The 21,849-nt window shown below is 35.2% G+C and overlaps 1 protein-coding gene across 3 annotated transcripts; it reads right to left on the reverse strand.

The window, feature by feature from the left end:
• Positions 1–586: 586 nt before the first annotated feature.
• Positions 587–20,908, reverse strand: LOC142358161 (uncharacterized). 3 transcript variants are annotated; one of them, XM_075409621.1, is made up of 12 exons: positions 20,244–20,908; positions 15,647–15,949; positions 13,325–13,503; positions 12,324–12,696; positions 10,533–10,619; positions 9,175–9,699; positions 8,403–8,566; positions 7,982–8,112; positions 3,904–4,144; positions 2,772–2,972; positions 1,641–1,816; positions 587–756 (listed from the first exon to the last, which is right to left on the reverse strand). In XM_075409621.1, exons 1-12 carry the CDS (start codon positions 20,473–20,475, stop codon positions 609–611), a joined length of 2,760 nt encoding a protein of 919 aa, XP_075265736.1. In that variant the 5' UTR covers positions 20,476–20,908; the 3' UTR covers positions 587–608. The 3 variants fall into 3 exon arrangements, with proteins under 3 accessions (XP_075265736.1, XP_075265737.1, XP_075265738.1); XM_075409622.1 differs by lacking the exon at positions 10,533–10,619 and having other exon boundaries at positions 20,244–20,906; XM_075409623.1 differs by lacking the exon at positions 9,175–9,699 and having other exon boundaries at positions 20,244–20,904.
• Between the last annotated feature and the right edge of the window lie 941 nt (positions 20,909–21,849).

Consider the following 21,849-nt stretch of genomic DNA (forward strand, 5'->3'; position numbering starts at 1 on the left):
TATTTGTACCCCCCCCCCCCCCAGCTTAGTGCGCGCATGTTATTTGTACCCCCCCCCCCCCCAGCTTAGTGCGCGCATGTTATTTGTACCCCCCCCCCCCTCAGCTTAGTGCGCGCATGTTATTTGTACCCCCCCCCCCCCCAGCTTAGTGCGCGCATGTTATTTGTACCCCCCCCCCCTCAGCTTAGTGCGCGCATGTTATTTGTACCCCCCCCCCCCCCAGCTTAGTGCGCGCATGTTATTTGCACCCCCCCCCCCCCAGCTTAGTGCGCGCATGTTATTTGTACCCCCCCCCTCAGCTTAGTGCGCGCATGTTATTTGTACCCCCCCCCTCCTCAGCTTAGTGCGCGCATGTTATTTGTACCCCCCCCCCAGCTTAGTGCGCGCATGTTATTTGTACCCCCCCCCCCCCCAGCTTAGTGCGCGCATGTTATTTGCACCCCCCCCCCCAGCTTAGTGCGCGCATGTTATTTGCAACCCCCCAGAAGCACGCGCCATATTCTGATTTACTATGTAAAGACACGTGCTCTGTAATAGGAGGAGAGAGGGTGCGTATAACGTACTGGAGGGGGGGGGGGGCACAAACGGAAAAGATCTAATGTAAGAAATTAGGAACTAACGCTGAAGCTTCGTCTGAAGGAAGCTTGTTGCTGTTGATCCTGCAGAATTCTCTGACCTTCAGCACTAGATAGAGTGTAAGACTGCTGCTGCTGTTTGCCAGTCTTCTTTTTCTTCTTCTTCTCACGTATTTGTTTTCTGAAACATTCCAATCAGTCAATGTTTAAATGCATGTTAACGAACACAGACCCATACCCCATCAACTATCAACTTAGTCGAGGGTTTTGGAAAAAATAATCCAGTTTTAGAAAAACAACCCAGATAATAAAAGAAACCCGGATCTATTCTGTTTTGCCCCCCCCCCCCCCACCCGAGCTTAGTGGGCTTGTATCCTTTACGCCCCCAGGTGCACGTGCTATTTTTTTGGTAACGTGCTATATAACAACATATAATTTGTAACTTGTTGCTGTTGATGAGAATTTCTTTAAAGTATTCTTTAAAAAACCTAGAATGTAGATCCAGTCAAAACAGAGTAGATCCAGAAACCCCAAGGATTTCGTTTAAACCCCATAGTGCATAATGCAATGTTAACTTTGGCTAGGGGTTTCGTTGCATTTTTCTCACGCTTAGTCCCGTAAACTGGCTTAAAACACGCACCAGCAAGTTTTAGAGTTTCGAAAGACCGCAGCGCCAGAAATTAAAATGCCAGAAGTGTCTACTTAGCCAGAAATTGACTTTCGTTGACTTTCGTCATTTTAAAACGTGCGCGTTTCGTGTTTTAAGCATGGTTAAGTGACTCTGCAGAAGTCACTTCGAAATTCTGAATTAATATCTCGAAACATTTCGCGGTTCTCGATTAACGCCAGAAGTTCTTAGTGACTTCAAGCTGAGTTACTTAACCATTACTTAAAGCACAAGTTTGGAAATCGGTACTCATTGTAGGAAAATCGGTTTTTTGTATTTTGAGTTTTTTGAGTTTTTTTGGTATTTTGGTATTTTGTCAGTGAAATCTGACACGAGAATTTCAAAACTTGGACTGCAAGTGATTGTTTCAATAATTATTGAGTGCTTGGGGTTGTTACCTAGGGTTCTCGACCAGGTTGTCAAAGTTCTCCTTGAGGTGTTTGAACATTGGGTTCTCTGGGTCAGTGTTGTTCATGCCCATGGCCACTGCCAGCTCCTTAGCTGAGAACTTCATTGAGTAGGCTATAAAGCTGCCGTTGATTCCTGACAACTTCAACTTACCCACAGTCTGGTCCTGAAATAGAACCCAATTTTTAGATCTATTCTGCCCCCCCCCCGCCCCCCCCCCCCCCCCCGTGTGTTTTATGACCCCCAGTTACAAATTATATGTTGCTATATAGCACGTTACTATGTAAGAAAATAGCACGTGCGCCTGGGGGTCATAAGAAATTCATGCTCACTAAGCTGGGGGGGGGGGGGGGGGGGGAACAGAGTAGAGCCCAATTTTTATCATATCATACTATTGATGTTAGTTTACTTAAATTAAGATAATTTGGCATTTTTTCGCCTGCTATTCATCAATTTCAAACATACTAGAATCTTTAAAGCATTCTTTGAACCTTTCGGAAGGGTTGACTTTTGTTCCATCCATTTCTAGCGGCTCAATTTGGTTTTTGTCTATTTAAAGTGAATTAAGGTCAATAAAACAATGTAACGAAGACTTGCGTGAGTACCTTACCGCTGAAAGCTAGACAAATCTTTTGCTGCCAGATATAAATAAAAGTAAATTAGAATGTTGCCACAGTGCCAACCATAAATTGAAAACCCGATTGTGTGGGTCTAACTGGGTCCAATTAATTGAATCGTTTCGATAGATTAACTATTTTTTAGTGATTCTATGAACTGACTTAATTATCAAAAATAAGCATTAAATTTTATAACTAAGTAATTTATCATTTCGTTAAAAAAAACTTTTTGGATGATAGGACTGGATAATTATAGCAGAAATGAATTATAGCAGATAATTATAGCAGAGTATGAATTCTTACTTTTCATGAAAGGATCATGTATGAATACTTTGACTTCATGCTGGGGTCATATATGACTTCTTGGATTTCATTCAAGGATCATATATGATTTCTTGGATTTCATAGAAGGATCGTACTAAGAAATCGAGTATGGACAGTATGAAATCGTATATGATCCTTGTATGAAATCAAAGAAATTTCAACCCGGGAACTTCTACTAACATCGAAGTCGAGGGCCTTTGCCCAGTTCATCAATGTTTCGTTGCTCCAGACGAGAAGATCTCCAACATTCTCTCTGTCCATCCTCAGAGTATTGTGATGGTCTGGATCTGAAGAGGAGCCAGCAGCTGTCAATTTACTCTTCCTCTCATTTGCCAAGTGCATTAACTTCTGCTGGGGCTGCATCCTCCTACGCTTGAAATCCTAAACATACACTGCTTGAAAATTTGGGCTACATTTCTAAATTGAAAAAAAATTGCGTAAAACCCAAAAAATAAATAAACGTGGCAATTTTTGATTTCTATGTTGGGGTTTTAGTGAGTTTTTTTGTAGTTCTGATTGATTTTTTTTCGAAAGTCACGTAAATACGGTATGTCACATAAAATTGAGTAAAGCGAAAGTTCGAAGTATTCCAAAACATGCAATTGAGCATTAATTACGTCATTTGAACGCCAAAATATTTTGTCCCTTCATGTCCAATTTATTTGTTTTTCAAACAATGTTTTTAAATTGAACTTATAGCTCTCTCTCTCTCCAACGTTTTTAATTTTGATTTTGGACATCATTAACGATTTTATTATTTGTGTTCAAATAGCTTTTAATATGCATGATTCTATATTTACTTTGAGTCATGATTCGATCTGATTAATTATTTTAGTGTTTGCAAAACCAGAACAAATTTTGAAATTTACTCAACCCACTAAAAACCCCCAAAGGAGAAACGACTCAATAAATATTCTCTTATCAGCATATTTTTGGGCAAATTTTTGTGTGGCATGATATCAAAGCAACGAGAGCCTAAAATTGGATGGGCTTTTTTGAACTACAAAATTAAAGGGATGGGATGAGGTCTGATATTGGAACACACTTAACCGAGCCCACTATTAATCGCCTAAATACCGTTGCACCCCAAATATGCAAAAAAAGTTTGGAGGTTATATGATATTCCGTGAAATGATTTTTCATCGAAGACTCGAGTATCGCAACAGAGTTTGGCAAATATAACAACAGTACTTTTTTCTTTGAAGAGTGTTTTTAAAGTAAATTTATCATTATTTTCGGAGAAAATCAGATGCTAATATGTGATAAAAAAATTATAAATGATAAAACAATGAGAATAGGGTTCAAAACTGACCTGTTTGCTGAAGTCCAGCTCCTTTAGCATTTTCAGTCCAAACTCGATACTCCCAGCGGCCATTTTTGGATTGGGCACGACCTTTGCGCACAATCTTTCTATCTCCTTCTCGTTCAACGTCTTCAGCAGGACCATGTCTACCAAGTTGGTCTTGAAGTGTTCCGACAAGTTCTGCAGCCCCAAATGAGGTAGAAATGTGTTGGCAACCCACAGGTGGTCCATCCGCCTCAACCCCGGATAACTATTTAAAAAAGTTATGTATTTAAGTGCTCTCAAGGGAACATAATTGTTTTTTTTAATCTTGTTGTTTTTTATGCAATTTTTTGTACATACAATTTTTTGCCTGACTATTTTTTTTTCGTCTGAACATTTGACTGTTTGACTACTTTTTTCATCCCTTCTCAATAAAGATAGGCTCCCCTGAACTTAATCTAGACCCCTAAGTTTAAAGCCAGCCTTTTGCCAGTGGTGTAAGAGATATTTGTCGGACGATCTGTTGTGCATAAAAATTTGTCGAGTGCATAAAAACTTTGGGCTGACAATTTTGTCTCAGACTAGAATTGATTAACCAGTTGACAAACACCAAATTTAATTATTTGAAGTTCAATCCTCCAAAATTTTAAAACATATAAATTTTTTATTCCAATTTTTACTTTTTTGGGACATCACAGAACTGCAAATATCTTTTCATTGTATAACAATTAACATTTACAGCTCAAACTTAAAACTAGAACTGTCTCGCAATTTTAAGACCTTGTAAGATTTTCAGTAATTCCATTCTGTTTAAAATTGCATAATTCATGCATAAGACACTTTGCTCAAAAATAAACCCTAGTTACTATTCACTCTCCAATCAGTTTTCATTTTGATACAGTTTTTCTTCAAAAAGTACCCGTTAACTATTTTTTTGGAATAACTGTTCAGTTAATATCGCGAATCTCAATGAGTTCTATGGAAAAAATATCTCGACCATATGTAAAACTAATATCAGCAACACCGCAAATTTAAGAGTAGTTTAAAAATCAGAACTGAGCTCAACAAAATATCAAGAAATAATGAACTGTTTGGCTTTTGCAGCAAATTGTCTGACTAATAAATGTTTTTCAATTTCCAAAAATCACTTAAAACGAAAAAATTTGACGTGATTTGATGAAAACTACTGTCATCAAAATCATTTTAAATCAAAACGTTTTTGGTATTTTGAGCATATGGAAAATGAAATGCTCTATAAATTTGCATACAGATGTCTTTTTGGAAGACGCATTTTTTTGACGAGCTCAGTTTTAAAAAAAGAAATCAAACAAAATAACCAATGGATCGATATCAAAATTGAAATTCTTCATGCTTGTTGTTTCTTAAATTAGCTTGGTGTTACGCCTAATTATGTTACTTCTGCTTAATTTTCTGTTGTTTGTGAATAGTTCATGATCAATTCTCTATAGAGGAAAACAGTTACATAATATTTTGATGAATTAACTTTCAGTGCCCGATAAATACTAAAAAATTGAATTTTTAGCTAAAACTTGCTTTGGAATTAGGCTACTTTTTCCACCATTCTTTTCTCACCAGTGTTGCCATATGCAACTGCATGGTGGTGTAAGTTTTGTAACTATTGTAATCACATCGGGATTTGATTAAAACACTACCAAACGGTTGTTATCACTCTCTCAAAATTAAACATACCCGGCAGATTGCCGGAAAATAGCCGCCGTTGCTTCCAATAAGCATGATTGGGATTGAAAGAATAGAAAATTTTGAAAAAAAAAGATCTTTGTACGAAAACATTTTTTATGTCCAATTCAATTTGATGGCATTTCGTAGTTGAACATATTTCTGATTCTTAGAGAGAGGCCGCAGGGGCTACTATCAATACCAATAAGCATAAGAGATGGTAACTAAGACTTATAGGAACGACGTTCAAATAGCGGGCATCTAAAATTGGGCTTTATGGGTTTATCCCGTTTCTATTTCTGACCTCAATTTTTTATACTGACTCTGTTCATTTTGAATTGATTTGCTGAGTAACTGATGTTCAAATTCACTGTTAGCAGAATGAGAGAAGAGAGAAACTAGCCTAGAGAAGTCAAAAAGTCAAATGGTAAAGCTTAAAAAAGTTCGACGAAGTAAAAAAACATAGCAGGACAAATCCTGACGTACAATTCAAAGAATTTTCATTGACTGAACAGAAAACTAGACCTAGACCGGACTATGAATGGATTGGTAAAACCATTTAGAAAAAAATCCGATCCAAAAAACGAAAAAAACAGTAAATATCAAAGTAAAATTGCCGCATGTGAACAAAAAACCACTAGCGAGAAAGCGAATTTTTGTTCAAACACCGTTTTCTTTTCTCACTCTACTTTAAATTTGGAGCAAAAAAAAATTCACGGCGCAAAACCACTCGCTTTTTCGCTCCATTTTCTGTTTCGGCGTGACCAAAATCACTACTACAATTTGACTTCAAAAATCATGAAAATTTGTGAACAGATTTTAAAAAAAAACATAGCCGGAAGAATTCCGGAAACGACTCGAAGTGGAAATCCACTTAAATGCCATCCGACTACTCATCAGACAAACCGTGCCCCCAATAATTTACGCTTATCTTGAAATAAAACCATAAAACAAAAAAGTAAAAAAAATAAAATCTATTAAAATATGATTAAAAATCTGATCAAATTCTGTCATAAATTGATACCCCAAAAAACTATCTCTGCCACAATTACTTTATCAATACAACTAGTAACTACTACAACCACTTATGAAATTTTTAAAAAATACTTGAAACCAAATAATGAAAAAATAATTTCTTACAAACAACTTTGACTAAAAAACTGGAAAAAGTTAATTTTTTTTTGATATTACAAAAGCTCATATATCTAAACAAGAATTCTTTTCAGCCATTAGGGTACCCAGATGATTGCAAAATAATAGGCAAGTCATAATAGGTTAAGAAACCTGTCCAAAAACAGAAAAAAAAACCGGAAAACTGTAAAAAAAAATTACGAAAATTACTTCCAATTTTCGACATTTTTCGTCATATTTCTCAACAAAAAACGCTTCATATCCACAAATCTGTAACCACGTGTTAATTAAAAATTACTTGAGTAATAGGGGTATCTTCAATACCCATTTGAGGCAATAAAACAAAACAATAGTAAAAAAATTGTAAAAACTAGCCCAAAAATCAGCAAAATACATAAAAAACATACGAATTAGCATAAAATTCATATAGATTTTTAGAAACCTTCAAACCACTACCAAATCTAGCCTAATATTAAAAGCAAATTATAACCCAAACTCTCAAACAAAAAATTGAGAAAAAAACTGCTTTAAAATGCCGCACGTGAACAAAAAATTTCGCTCGCTTACAGAGTTTTTTTCACACCTCAATTTCTCGCTCTCTAGAAAACAGTGATATGAACAAAAAACCACTCTCTTTTCGCTCCGCTCTTCGTTTTGTTCAGCAACAAAATCACTCCAAATTTTTCACGTGTTTCAATTCCCGCTTCAAAATTCACTCCAATAAAATTGATTAAAAAAAGGACTTCTCCAATACTCCTCTTCGAGTCGTAAAAAAAAGACAGCGCTCCAATACAATTCAAATTCTTTGATTTGTAGAAAATAGGAGCGCTATAATAGCCGGCTGAGAAGATGAGGGCGGCTATTAATAAGCAACTCTGTTTTGCTTCGATGTTTGATAAATTCCCGATTACAATAACAACTACTACGTGGTTTTATTCAATATTAAATAAATGGAGAAAACATTTTTTTTATTAACTAAAAGGTTTGGTAATTTTATGCTTTGCACAATTTCAGCACTACTGGTTCTATTTTACTCGTTATTTTGTTTGGTTGTTAGACTTTAATGCCTAAATTGCTGCCAATGAGCAATGTTTCAATATTATCATAAAGCCTGGTCTATTTTTTCTGCTAGCTTTATAGTGGCGTGATAGTGTGTGTGTGTGTGTGTGTGTGTGTGTGTGTGTGTGTGTATGTGTGTGTGTGTGCGGGGGGGGAGGAGTGTGAGAAACATGGCGATAGAAACCACAGAAAAAATCATATAATGATAGAAATGTACCTTGCGATGTCTTGTGGCATCATTGGATCATTGCGAACTATTTGTATGTAAACAAGAAGTCGTTTAATTTGGTACTCGTCCTCTATTCCCAGGAACTTCTTGACCGTGCTGGCACTCAGGTCCACCAAACTCTAAAACAAACAATTACAGCGAGTTTGACGAAATTTGTCCTTATTTAAAAACGAACAGCCAAACATTGATACTAGCTCATTTCAATGATATAAATTTATTTGTAAATGTTTAATCTTCCTTAAATTATATCCGTGAAATTCACAGATTTGAATCGAAAAAAAATATGAGAGACAAACTATTTATGAATTTCCTTTTGTAGAATGACGCCATGTTTAATATCAAATGAATAACAAGTTTACTATCGACTATTAAAACCAAAAAAATCAATTCATTTTTTATATTTATTTACCCGTCCTGACTTGATCTTCTCAGCCGCCTGAACAGATTGAGAGTCTGACCATTTGAGATGGTGTTTGAAGAACAGTTCCACCATATGCATATTCCATTCGTTAGGGTGTGTGTCATTCAGTGCCTGAAGTTCTGCTTTGGTCTCTGCCGACTCTCCAGGAACCTCTGAAAAATTACTTATATTAATATTTAAAAATCAGTTTTTTTTAAAAATAAATAATCAGTTTTTATAAGCTTCATTTTGCAGCTTTATAACATTTTCGCGATTCACTAGTAAGATCTGAGAATTAAATCATTTCCTCCGAACATTCTGAAAACGTCCAAAAAAGTTTACGCAAGACTTGGGTGTTGAGCGTCGTTTTTTATCAATGCGGTCTTTGTTTTTTAACCAATGCGATGATTGCTCAAAGCGACACTTCTTCGAAACATTTGAGCGTCAATTTAGGTAAGTATCTATCAGTCTTCAAGTTCTCTTATTGGTCTCTTTTCGCTGAATTCTGAGAAAATTGAAAGTTTGCATAAATCCGTTCAGTCGATCCCCCCACCCCGCCAATACCCCCCCCCCCCCCCCCCCCCGGTTATATTACCCCTTTTTGCCTTTTTTGACCCCGTGTTTCTCTAACGCTAAGTCCTAAGTGTTTCCCAGATCAGCTGTGTTGTATTAGCTGCTATGAAGATACTGGTTATAATATTAGTAGTAAAACAATCTCAAACTAATTTCACAATCAGAAGAACAGTATTGTTAATGTGATATGAGTGCGTAAGTGACCAACCTTCATACAGACCACTGGTCAAGCCTAAGGACGATTTACTACTGGAATGCTGACTCTGGCTATACTTGCTACCGCCATGGTACCTCTGGCTGTAAAACTTATTCTGCATTGACATCTTCGTCAAAGACTGACTAGTACTTTTGTTCTTCTGGAACAATTTCCCATGACTCTGCCCGTTAGGGTACTGCAGGCTCTTCTTGTTCCGTTTTTCCAGGGTCAGATCTTCGGCTGATGCTGATTTCTGATTGGCTAAAGCTACGAGAGGGTCTAATTGGGCTACGAGGTTTTGAGTGCGTCTGGGAGGGTGCGCTATTGAACGTCGCTGTTGTTTCAAACGTTGCCATTCTTCGGGTTCCAAAGACTCGGAATGCAACAATTCCTCGGATTCTGTCTGATCTTCATGGTGACTGTGGTTGAGATGACGTGGGCGGTGGTCTGTTGGGCTGATAAGGTGATGTGAAGATGATAGATTTGTGTTAGCAGTAGTAGTAGTGGTAGTAGAGGTCACAGGGCCAAGAAGGTCACCTAGGCACAAACAGGCAGGTCAAACAGAGGTCATTCTAGATCCCAACCCACCCTTCAAAAAGTCAATTTCAATGAAAAACTTCAAGTCTTAAAACATGGTCTCCTAAATTTTGAATCTTTCAAAATTTTTGCAATTATTTGACTCATAAAGTGACCAGACAGAACAAATTATGTTAAAATTCGCTTTACTAATCAAAATTTAACCGTTATTAATTTAGAGTGTTTGTGTTCAACTACAAACCTCGTTTTACAAAAATTGTTTTCTTTCAATTTGTCACAATTGAAATACGGAGAGAGAAAGGAAGCATTTTGTTAGTTTAGAAATGAAATGATGGAAAAAGAGAGAAAATGAGTTAGTTTACAAGTTTTTTATCTTTCCACGACAGGTTGTTTATTTGTTTACTGCCCCATAGTCGACATCAAATATTAATCTTGTAAGATCCTGTAAGGTTCTTGAGAAAAAAAATAGTCTTGTAAGGTCTGAAAAGATCTTCCAAGAATCTTGGAAGGAAAGAAAGAAGTTTGTAAGAATCGAATATATTCTGTCCCCTCCCCATCCCCCAAGTGTTTTTCATGTCCCCACTCCGAAATTATGTGTTGTCATAGACCACTGTACTATGTAAAAAATAGCATGTGCGCCTGCGGGGGGAGGGGGGGAGGGGGTGCAAAGGTTTTAAAAGCTGGAAGTCGAAACAAAATAGATCTCAAGAATGCTGTAAGATATAACAAAGTCATGTCTTCCAGTATAATCATACAAATCTCACAAGATAAACTTTTGTTTTCGACTGGGGCTGTCTGTTTAATTCCGTTTGTTTATTTGTTTGTTTGTTTACCTGATCCGCTACTTAGGACACTCCTGCAGTCTTCGAGGTCATGATTCGACCCATTTGAGGAGCCAATCTTGAACCGTTTTCCCATTACTGCAACAATCATTCACCCAATATAATATAATAATGAAATAATATAATATAATAACATAGCTGGCAGGTTGCCAGAAAACAGCCGCAATAACTTCATAGATCAGTAAAAAAACAACAAAAAAGACAGACCAATAACATTCGTCTTTTCATCGAAGACTGAGATGTTATATTTTGATTAAGAATCTGTATAAGTTATTGCTGCCTCTATTAACTGCTCTCTTCATTTAGAGTTACACACATTCACTTGACCTTATTTCTTTGGATTAAAATAAATAAAAGTCAACTTCAAAGTGAAGAAGTCATTTTTGAGAATTAGGCAAGTTACCTGTGACCAAAAATTTAGTCACGCGAATGAACAAAAAAACTGGCTCCACTAAGAGCGAAAAATGACGTCGCGCACGCACTTCAGTCGAAATTGCATGAACGAATGAACAAAAAAGCAGATTTGAAGTGGTTGTGACGTCATATGGTCGTAACAAAAATCTTGACGATGAAAAAAACATAACGGGACAAGTCCTGACGTACAATTAAAAGAATTTTCATTGACTAAACAAAAAACTAGACATAGAACGGAACCATTTACAAAAAAAAATCAGATCAAAAACAAAAAAAAACAGAAAATCAATGTCAAAATACAGCAAGGGAGAACAAAAAAACCACAAGCGAGAAATGTAAATTTGATTCTAACAAAATCTAGGCCTCGAATGAACTATGAATGGATGGGGAAACCCATTTAGAAGAGAATTGAAACCAAAAAATCGAAAAACAAGTAAAAACCAAAGTGAAATTGCCGGATGTAAACAACCACTAGTGAGAAAGCAAATTTTTGTTCAAACACCGTTTTCTCACTCTACATTAAAATTAGAGTGAAAAACTTCCACGCCGCAAAACCACTTGCTTTTATGCTCCACTTTCTGTTTCGGCGTATTCACAATCAGTACTCTTTGACTTCAATTTGACTTCAAAAATCATGAAAATGTGTGAACAGATCTTAAAAAAAGACAGCGCCCAATAAAATTCAAATCCTTTGAATTGTAAAAAACCACGAGAAGGCCAATAATAGCCCCAGCTATCGCTGTGCGGCTATTAAAATACAACATTTGTTCTATTATATATCTGTATTATAATTGCTGCAAAAATCATAATACATTTGTTCAGCAATCAAAGAGATGTTAAGAAGGTTTAGTGGGTACGAGATATTTATTACTCCTAGTCTGTAGAAGAGATATCCTGCGTTTTTTCCCCGCTTTTCACTGATTTTTTAATTGTTATAAAATGAACTCTATTTTAAGATCTGTGTTCAGTATTCGTTTTTAATGGGTTACAATTCATTATTTAATACTAACTACGACACATGTTAACTACGACACAGATCGTGAAGGCTATAACCGGGTCGAGGGTCACCGTCATTCAACGCAAAAAATATGCAAGATAAGCGGTGAATGCGGAAAATTTTGTATGATAAGTGGTGAAATTACATATTTTTGTGGTGAAATGTGGTGAATTTTCGTAAGTTCACCGCTTACTCTAGCGGTGAAATTACAAAATTTCACCGCATTTCACCGCAAAATTATGCACGAAATATGCGGTGAAAAAAAACTTTTCACCGCTTATCTTACATATATTCCAATTTTTCCTCGGCCCGGTTAGATAAAACTGTTTCACAAGAAAAGAAAGTATTCATTTTTTCAATTTAAGATTTACCTGCACCGCCGCTGCTGCCGCTTTTGTCCGAATTGCCCGCGGAGCTGTTGGCGTGTCTGTGGTTAAATTGAGCACCGGGAGGGGACAATAATCCCCCCATATTAGCACCACCAGGACCAAAAACGCCTGGCTGTTGTCGTAGAGGATGACCACTATTCAGGCCCCCCACTCCCATCTCGTCCAGTCGTGACTGGGTCAAATCCGACTCGTTCAAGGCCTCCCCTCCACATTTGCACCTGTTTTCGTACAAAGCAATTCGTCTCTCGTGAGCTGAGCAGTCATCTTTGAGTTTGTCCAATTGTGTGTTCTTTCTCGTAAGTTCCTCTCGTAAATCTCGGTTTTCTCCTTTAAACGACTCGTTGTCTCCCTTCAGCTAAAAAAGTATTTTAATCGCATTTTTTTCTGAAGATTCGGAGCTAAAATTATTGAAAATTCAGCGCATTTCATACGTAGTTTTTTTGGAAAGCTTCTCGACCCGGGATGATAGTTTGACGATCCATTGTATCGAAAGGATCTTTTTATTTACTTTTACACTCTTTCCAATACTCTTTAACGGTTGTTTTTGAGGAAAATCCTCGGCCTAAGGAAGTGAAGTTAGCATTTTACAAAGCAGTGAAATATAATCCATGATTATGTCTTTCCATGGTTTTGGTAGATGGTAGACCATAATAATATGATAGACAATCACGGAAGTTAACGTACAATTATCCTGTGAAGATAATATCTTACTGTGAATAGAAAAATATTAAAATTTGAGCTTTATATATAGAAATAGTTTACAAATAGTTTGAAAAATTTTACAGAAATTGTGTAGAATTGAGTCTTAAAGAGCTTAGCATCATTAAATATTTTCAATGATGTTGATGTCTTGAGTTAGAGCGCAACGCCAGATTGTTTTAAACTATATTATGGGGCCGTGACAAGAGATAGAACCGGAAAACTTAGCACCGTTTTTTTATTTAAAAAAAACAAACAATTTTTTAAGCAATTGACAAACTAACGTTGTGATTGAGAGTTTCCAGTTCTTCAATCTTGCGTCTGTCTTCATCCAAAGTGGGGGAAAGTTGTTCACAGAACTCCTGCATCTTTGCATGTTGTTGTCTCATTTGGTTCAGCTCATCATTCATGGATTCTATCGTTTTCCCAAACTTTGTTCTTTCCATATTGGCCACATGCAACTCTTAACAGGTTTAATTTAACAATTTTTTAAAAAAAAAATAGTTTCTGCGGCTGCAGGAAATTAATTTAAAACTCAAATTAAACAGTTTTTTTAAGATTTAAACAATGTGATTTTGATATAGCGTGGAGCTATATGATGCAGTACTAAAAATATTTCATATCAGAATATATAGAGGCATACCGAGGTATTAGGACTGAAACTGATGGAAAATGTTAAATTAAAACTTTGAAATACAAGAAATGTTATTTTATACTTAAAACTATATAACGGTTTTCACTGAGTGGAGAAACAACAGTAAAAATCGATAATAATCTGTTTAATGGAGTTTTCGTAGCTCAATTTAAATCCATTTCAAAGGTTTTTTTAAACAATGATTTATATTAATGAAAATGTCAAAATAAACAATTTTATTAATGAAAAACGCTATAAAATCTATTTTTAATTCAATTATTCCAATGCGGGTAGGATAAATCAATCAGGGTGAAAAGAAGCGGTTCAAATACCTCAAATTCTGCAAATTTCCTTAAATTCCGCAACTCCTCACATTTAGAACTCTTGGCATCTTAACAATGCACAGTGAGCGATCGTTTGGTGCAGCTTTATAGCTTTCAAAGGAGTACAATATTTTTGTCAAATCTCAATCATATTGAAAGATTTTCACAATCTATTTCCTTTCAATTTAATCAATTTTTACTCCTAAATTAGATCAAACTTTGGAATCAGTAGAGGCTCATTGATAAACGTTTGCTAATTAAAATTCGACCCTTTTAATATGCATTTTTTGCAATGTTTGGAGCTGTTTTTAAAAATTACACATTTTTTCAAACAATTCAACATGGTGTCCCAAATTTTCACCCATATTAGTTTCAACCCTCCCGGGTTGCAGTTTCTTTGATTTCATACAAGGATCATATATGATTTCATACTGTCCATACTTGATTTCTTAGTACGATCCTTGTATGAAACCAAAGAAATCATATATGATCCTTGTATGATTACCAAGAAATCATATATGATCCTAGTACGAATACCAAGAATCATACATCTATTTTTGAAAATCTTTAACCATTTAAGTTTTTTTTTGTTTTCATTCGGCAGGGCATCACATATATGATACCCCAGCATCACATTGTGATCCGCCAAAAGACCCTAACGTACAAAAGCAATTGCAAGTTGGGCACAAAATGAAAGAGTAAGTCCAAACAAATAACAAAATTTTTGACATACTCTGAAGCCAGTTTATACATATAAATGCTCATTTATAAAAAAATTATCAAGAAAAAATGCATATCACGTCATATTCCTTTTCTGAATACGTTTAAACCACAAAGTTATTCTTTTAGCGCACACAAAGAATCAAATGTGGATTGCAAAAGGGATATAATAATTTAATAAGTCCTCTGACTACATTATACGAGAATTTGTGGCACCAGTCAATGTATTATGTGTCATATATGACCTTGTATGAAATCCAAGAAATTTTTTCAACTTCAATGGAAAACCAAAATTATACAGTATTTAGTCTTTTAATTTTTTTGTATGATCCTTGTATGATTTCTAGGAAATCATATATGGTCCTTGTATGACTACCAAGAATTCATACAAATCATATATGACCTAGTATGATTACTAAGAATCATATATGACCTAGTACGAAATCAAAGAAAGTTGTATGATCGTTGACCCGGGCTATCATTTAATGCCAAATAAATACTCTTTGTTTTTCCACCCCAATTTTAACTCATAAAAATGGGTTAATTATCATTCAGAATTAGAGATTCGTAGGGTCGATGGAAAGATTTAGAGATAAAATATGCGCGAGGTTTAACGATGCAGGGCCGCATAAATATGGTATTAGAAAATAGAGTGTTAAGTTAATAAATAAGGAAATAATTTGAATCCTGTCAACTGCTTGCTTTAGCTACATAGTATCTCGTATTATCCTCACGACAAACGGCGCCCCCCCCCCCCACGCCCGCGCCATATTTTTACGTAATGATTTTCTATTTAATGGCACGTGCTCTGTAATTAGGGGAGCATAAGGTACTTGGGGGGGGGGGCACAAACGGAAAAGATCCAAGTTTTCGAATACAATAGGGTCCACCCCACCCGTCCACCCTTATGAAACAAGCACCCGTCTTACCCGTCTTCAATTCGAGTATCTGTTGCTTTGATGTTGTTATCTCTTTCCTCATCAACTGCATCTTGTTATCGTCTGACTGTTTGGAGTCCAGAAGCTGTCTCATTTGACTGTTCTCCGACTGTAGAATTTTATTCTCATTGACTAGTTTGTCGTGGTCTTCAATGGGAAGGGTGATTGTCTGGGGTGATGTGGGTTGGTGGTGGATGGGGAGGTGGGTGGGGGGTACAAAAGGGGCACCTGGCAGTGAGGGTGCTGGTCTCCTAGGGGGCAGTTTCTCTGCTGAACTCAGTTGCCCACTCGAATCTACAATAAAAACAAAACAATTGACAACTAGCAGAGTTATGGTACTACATGAAAAATGGTTTTTCTAGAACAAAAAATCTACCATTTTTATTAAATAACTTACTGATTACAATTGAGCAAAATAGTTAGTAGTAAAATGGATTGTAGTTACATTTAAAGTAAAAAATAGGGTACCGAGTTTGTTGCCTATTTTCCTCAACTCTTAAATTGGCTAATTTTCCAAAAATTATTTTCCAAATGGCCTAGTTTTTGAAAAATAAGGTTCTTACACGTGCCATGTTTTAATATAGCAAAACGGAATATAGTTACAAACTCGGTTATATTTGACCGAGTCAATTCAAGTCTTTCTCTGCAATGTCATGGAGTCGGCTTGACTTCAACTTAAGTACGAATAATCAATCACCAAGTGATTTTAATTGTCAAACAACCTCTTCTCAAGAACAACTTTGAAGTTTTCATCGGTATCCTTTGATCTTCGAAACTTAAAAACCAGCTTTTAAGGTTGTCATTTTTATTTAGTCAGTCCCATAAAACTCCCATTGCTTCAATTCAAGCCACATCTTCAAAATTGATATCAAGTATTTTTTGAGTATCATTTTCGAAAAATATAAATTATTGTTTAGATCGTTTTAATATTTGCCAAGTCTATTTTGCTTGTAAAAAATTACGGTCCATGAATTGATTATGATTTACAATTCTTAATCATGCATTTTGTTCTTACCATTTATAGAACATATACTCCTTTTCTGGTTCAGATTTGGTCAAATTTTCAAACTTTTGTAAAGCAATACCTGATCAATTAAAATTGCCACACAGAGAATAATAAGTGGATAGTTTTGTTTTGTATTTTTGTGGTTTTCGCTCTAGTAATACATGATAAATAACCGAGAGGAGGTGTTTTTTATTGTTTCATGTTTTAACTAATAAACATATTAAACGATTCTCAATTATAACCAGCGATTATAAAAGACTATATTTATAAATTCTACATTTACCGCCGACTTTCGACAGTTAAAACCGCAAAGTTTTTCAGGAATTTTAATGGCACAATTAATATGGTGAAACTAAGTTTCTATATTTGGATTTTTGGCTAATTTTTGGTTCGAGTTAACAAAGTAAGTATTCGAAGTATTTTTCAGTATTGTTTATTTGGCTGACAAACAAGCACCGTTATCTTGTACACAAAAAGACGTTGATTGATCCGTGTCTACGTCATAAAAAACTTTCTACCAAATCAAAAGTATATTATAAACTTTTTCTTTCAAGATGAATAGAATATTTTGGATAAAAGAGCAACTTTTCATTATCATATTTTTATTAAGCATAATGAGCTCTTAGCATAATTGACGGCTTATAAAAATAGTCGAAGCGACATTTTTCGGTGGTTAAGTACAGATATAGAAAGAGAAAGAAGGTTCAAATTAAAATTTATTGATGTTTTTCAACCAATTATAGCAAAAAATGCATCTAGTCATAGGTATATAGATATCTTTAGATACTGTTATATCAACAAGCCAAAAAATGAAGCCTATCAAGTTATTTTTAGCAAAAACAGTAATTGAAAAATTGCCGTTCATTAAATGACGTCAGCAAAAAGTTGGCTGGATTTAGACCTGTTACACGTGACATAATATCAAAAAGTGGCATGTTTAAAACGCCCCTGAAATTGATTGATCAAACCCATCTATTTGTGATTTGTTTCAACTTAAAAGTTAGCTCTAAATTAGGTTTGTAGCAAAATAAACGGACCTCAACCTGATTACATTAGGTTACAGGGTCATATAGAAAGCACGAATCAAGAAAAAAATTAACTAGCAATATCAGAAAGACTTTCAAAAGACTATTAGGATGACTGGACTAACAGTTGGGGGAAATTACATCAATGTGAGTTGATTTAAAATAGTCCAGCAAAACATTTTTTGTTTGAAATGTTATTTTCCTACCATTTCTTACAAATTGTTTGCAACTTTCAACCGAACAATAAAATAAACATAACAGGTAATTTTTCTCACAGGAGGAAAACGCAAGTCATGAAAATGTTAGAAACATAAAAAAAAACTTTAAGAAAACAAAAACTGACCTTTAAAGTTTTGACGCTCCATTAGCTTTAATAGTACAATTATGTTGTAAAAATTTAACTATTGATTGCAATTCAACATTTATAGAGCATGAACAATCACAAATTTGCCGCCCAATTTTCTCTCGCTCATTTTTTGATGACCAAGAAAAATTACAAATAATTTCACATCAAATTAGTTGGACTTTGGTCACGAACGAATCGAATGAAAATCAAAGAAAATCATTTATGGTTATGGACGTCTAAAAGTCGAATCGTATGTTTGTATCTAGAGAAAACAGTCTCTAATCACAGCAGCATTTTTCGAAGAGTTTCTCTAAATAGCAATAACTCCATCAAATTAAAGCAAAATTTTAAAATTTTCAAACAAATGGATTTTCTAAAAAATTCCGAAGCTTTAGGTTTTTTAAATCAGATGCAGAGTTGGAAGAACTAAGCTAATCACCAAGTCTTTCAATGCAGTATAACATCTCTTCCTTAAAAATGATTTTTGACATCAACCACTGACTTGCTGTTGCTCAAACTAGTTCTAACGACCATTCTAAATAAATTCTGGTGAACGCAAAGTAAGCCGTAGTAAAAGTAAGCCGACATAAAAGCAAGCCAAAAGTTATGTAATAAATATGTAATTTTTTAGAAATAATAAATCCTTAACCGTTAAATATCAACACGACGCCTCGTTTTATAGTTGATAATGTATTCCAATGCGCCAAAAAGCAAAAATACGTCAGTTTTTAGACATCTAGTGTGTACGGAACTCAGGGAACGCTGTCCATGGCCATGCTTCTCATCCTTTGTGGCATTGAATCCGGAAACCATGGGCCGGTTATCGCTGTCAGGTGAAACTTAAAATACCGGCATCCCAAAATTTTTTGGCTGACTTCATTTTCAAAATTCGGCTTGCTTACCTATCTGCTTTCTTGACCGCCTTAAAGTCTAAAAATTTGAGCTCACAAACATTTTTATGTAAAAAAACAGCTACAGTTTTGGAAGCCCAAACAAGTAATATTTGATTATCAGCTTTTTTCAGGTTTTTAAATTTCATTTAAATTTCATTTGTTAGTTGAGTAGTGAATTTCACTAGTATCATTAAAAATGCCCGTCTTCTTTATCAATACTATTTCGCTTTCTCTCAGAAAACTATTGTATTTTTTAGTGTCAAGCGTATTTCAGCAAGTTTAAATATAAACTTAATTTTTTGATATTTTGAGTCATATTGAATAAATTTATATGCGAAATTTTTGTTTTGCAAATGAAAAATTCTTTTAACGGAGACATGGAGAACAGTGGGAGCTAAACTGAATTCTATTTGGATGAAATTGTTTTTAGAAAATCACAAAACGTTAAATCAGAAGATGGGGCAGATATTTATTTGGGGAGCAAACGGAAAGCGTGACAAATGTTTTGTGTTCCATTAGATTTCTATTTATTCAAAAAAAAATCCTTCAGTTTTGAAAAATGCGCTGTTTTTCAACAAAAGATTTGAGCAATTTCGTTACGTAGTAATTTAGTCCCCACGAATTATTTATACTCCCACGCAGAAAAGTTCAGCTTCGTGTTAAAATCAAACAACAAAATCATTAGACATTCAGTGAAGCAGACAAAGTTGTTTTAACGACGTATCAAAATATGTCTTAGCAAATAAAAGAGTTCAGAATAGGATGTAATAAGAATAATGTCCTGTTTTTTCACCCCTATTTTTGACTCTTTATAATTTTGAAGTCTAGGAAGTCAAACCCTACGGAAAAGCCCGCACTTAATTTTAGATTGGAAATAAACCCCCAAGGGAATAACCCCCCACTAAAATAAACCCCCACGGAAACAAACTCCATTTTAAATTTGAATTTTGGTCGTGATAATTTGGTCGGCTGTGATAGTTTCATATCAAGTTAAACGGGCCCACGAGCCGTGGCCAAACGCACTAAATGCGCAGCTCGTTAAAAGTCAAGTGGGGGTTTATTTCCGTGGGGGTTTATTTCCGTGGGGGGCTTTTTTCCTGTCTAAAATTAAGTCTACCTTAGTCGTATAAATATAACAATCAATATTGACAGTTCACTTGAAACAGTTATTAGAAACTTTTTTCATGTACCTATGCAAGTAATTTTTTTCTGTTTACTGTGCAAGTCAGCCACAATCAGAAAATGTAAACATATCTAATACTTTCATAGAGGTCATCGGGGATTTTATGAGGACATGGGAAAATAATAGTTGACAAACCAAAATCTCTGGAGTGGAATCGGGTCTCGTCTCCGTCGCAGCGATCGTGCTCTGGAGACTCAAAAGTCTCATCGTTGATGCTACGGTTATTGTTGTTGTTGTTGTTGTCGTTGTTTTTGTTTCCGTTATTGTCAGTAGAGTTCAAGTTAGATCTCAAGCAGTCTCTCAAGCCCAAAAAAATTCTCTGGGCTTCGCTCAGATTCGAACTCTCGGCCTCCGGTTTGGCGGGCATTTTTTTTTAAAAAAAAGGGGGGAAACGGAACTCCACGCTAGATAGGAGCTTCGAGCTAACAGTAGTTTCGATGTAACGATTGTTTATTTTTCTCAGTTTTTCTAGTTCAAAAAGTGGACAATTATAAACAATTATGAAAGAAAATTAAACAAGTTTAAAGTAGTTTTCAAAATCGATTTTTAGATAAAGCCAAGAAAGCCGCAAAAAACTGAAGCCGAATGGATAAATTCTGAACTAAGAGAAAAAAATATTATTTTCAAAGTGTCGTTTTAATGGTCTTTTAAATGCAGTTTGTAAATCGCTTTCAATTCAAAACGAGCCAATGAATTCACAATTAGAAAACAAAAATAGCAGTGATCGAATTCTGTTGTTCATAAGTTGGCAATGAAAACTTTTTCTTCAGCACAATTTTCTCACGCTTTTTCTCAATGAAATTCACTAACTGGCTAGTAAAAAATACTTTAACTGAAGGTAATTTTAAATGTTCACATCATGTTCACTGTTGATCATGATTGGACGTGCGCAGTTTAAAATTAGAAACAAAATTTTCAACAAGTATATGAAGAAAGTTTGAGCTCTCAACCATAAACCTTAATTAACCTGTAGCTGAAAATTATAAAATTGCAATAAAAATATTATTTTTTATTTACTTTAGCGTGTGCAGATGTAAGACTTTTCACATACACATGCAAAACTCAATAAATGATCAATTTTGAAGCCATTTTGGGTATCAAAGTTGTAAAGAGATACTTTTTGAGAAATTACTTTTGACAGATGAAGGTCCAAAAGATATATAATGAGTGTGGTTGACAATTCGCCAATTCAACTGTCAATAAAACTGGATTTTTAACATTTTTGAATGACGGTATTTAATAATTGTATTGTTCATGTTTGTGTTGGAACTAGAGATACAGGGGATCAGTTAGAGGTACCGGAAAAAAATTTGTTGTATTTTCTGAAGGTTTCACTCATATTTTAACAGTAATTGAGCAGATTTAGAACCGAAAAGGGCAATTTCTAGAGCTAGTTATCAATTTTGTCATGAAATTCTCTTATCTGACCTTGACTACAGCCCAGGCCAAGGTCTCCGTGAAACCATTTAAGATTTGCGGCGAGTAGTGGTGAAAAAAGATTTCTCCGTAAACACCCGCAATTTTTAGCACTGAATGTCCTTGTAAGAATTTCGGTGAATCTCTCAGAGGTTGGAGCAAAACAGCGCTGAATCAGTTCAAAGAATTCCTGACTTAATCGATGGCCAGTACACTGTTCATATCACAATTTACATTGGCTAGTCTTGATTCCGATTAAAATTTACTGTGCGGAAAACAATATGTTCAACTTAACTCCCGCCAACAATGTTTGCTTTATATGCGA

The sequence above is a fragment of the Convolutriloba macropyga genome, unplaced genomic scaffold, assembly GCF_964194025.1.
Source record: "Convolutriloba macropyga unplaced genomic scaffold, txConMacr16.3 SCAFFOLD_4183, whole genome shotgun sequence".
NCBI lineage: Eukaryota > Metazoa > Xenacoelomorpha > Acoela > Convolutidae > Convolutriloba > Convolutriloba macropyga.

Coding starts and splice junctions, on each gene's coding strand:
- LOC142358161 (XM_075409621.1), bottom strand. CDS start 20,475: ATGCCCGCCAAACCGGAGGCCGAGAGTTCGAATCTGAGCGAAGCCCAG. Junction 13,504..15,646: donor GATACTCGAATTGAAGACGG/GTAAGACGGGTG, acceptor AAACCTGTTAAG/AGTTGCATGTGGCCAATATG. Junction 8,567..9,174: donor GACCAGTGGTCTGTATGAAG/GTTGGTCACTTA, acceptor GTAATTTTTCAG/AGGTTCCTGGAGAGTCGGCA.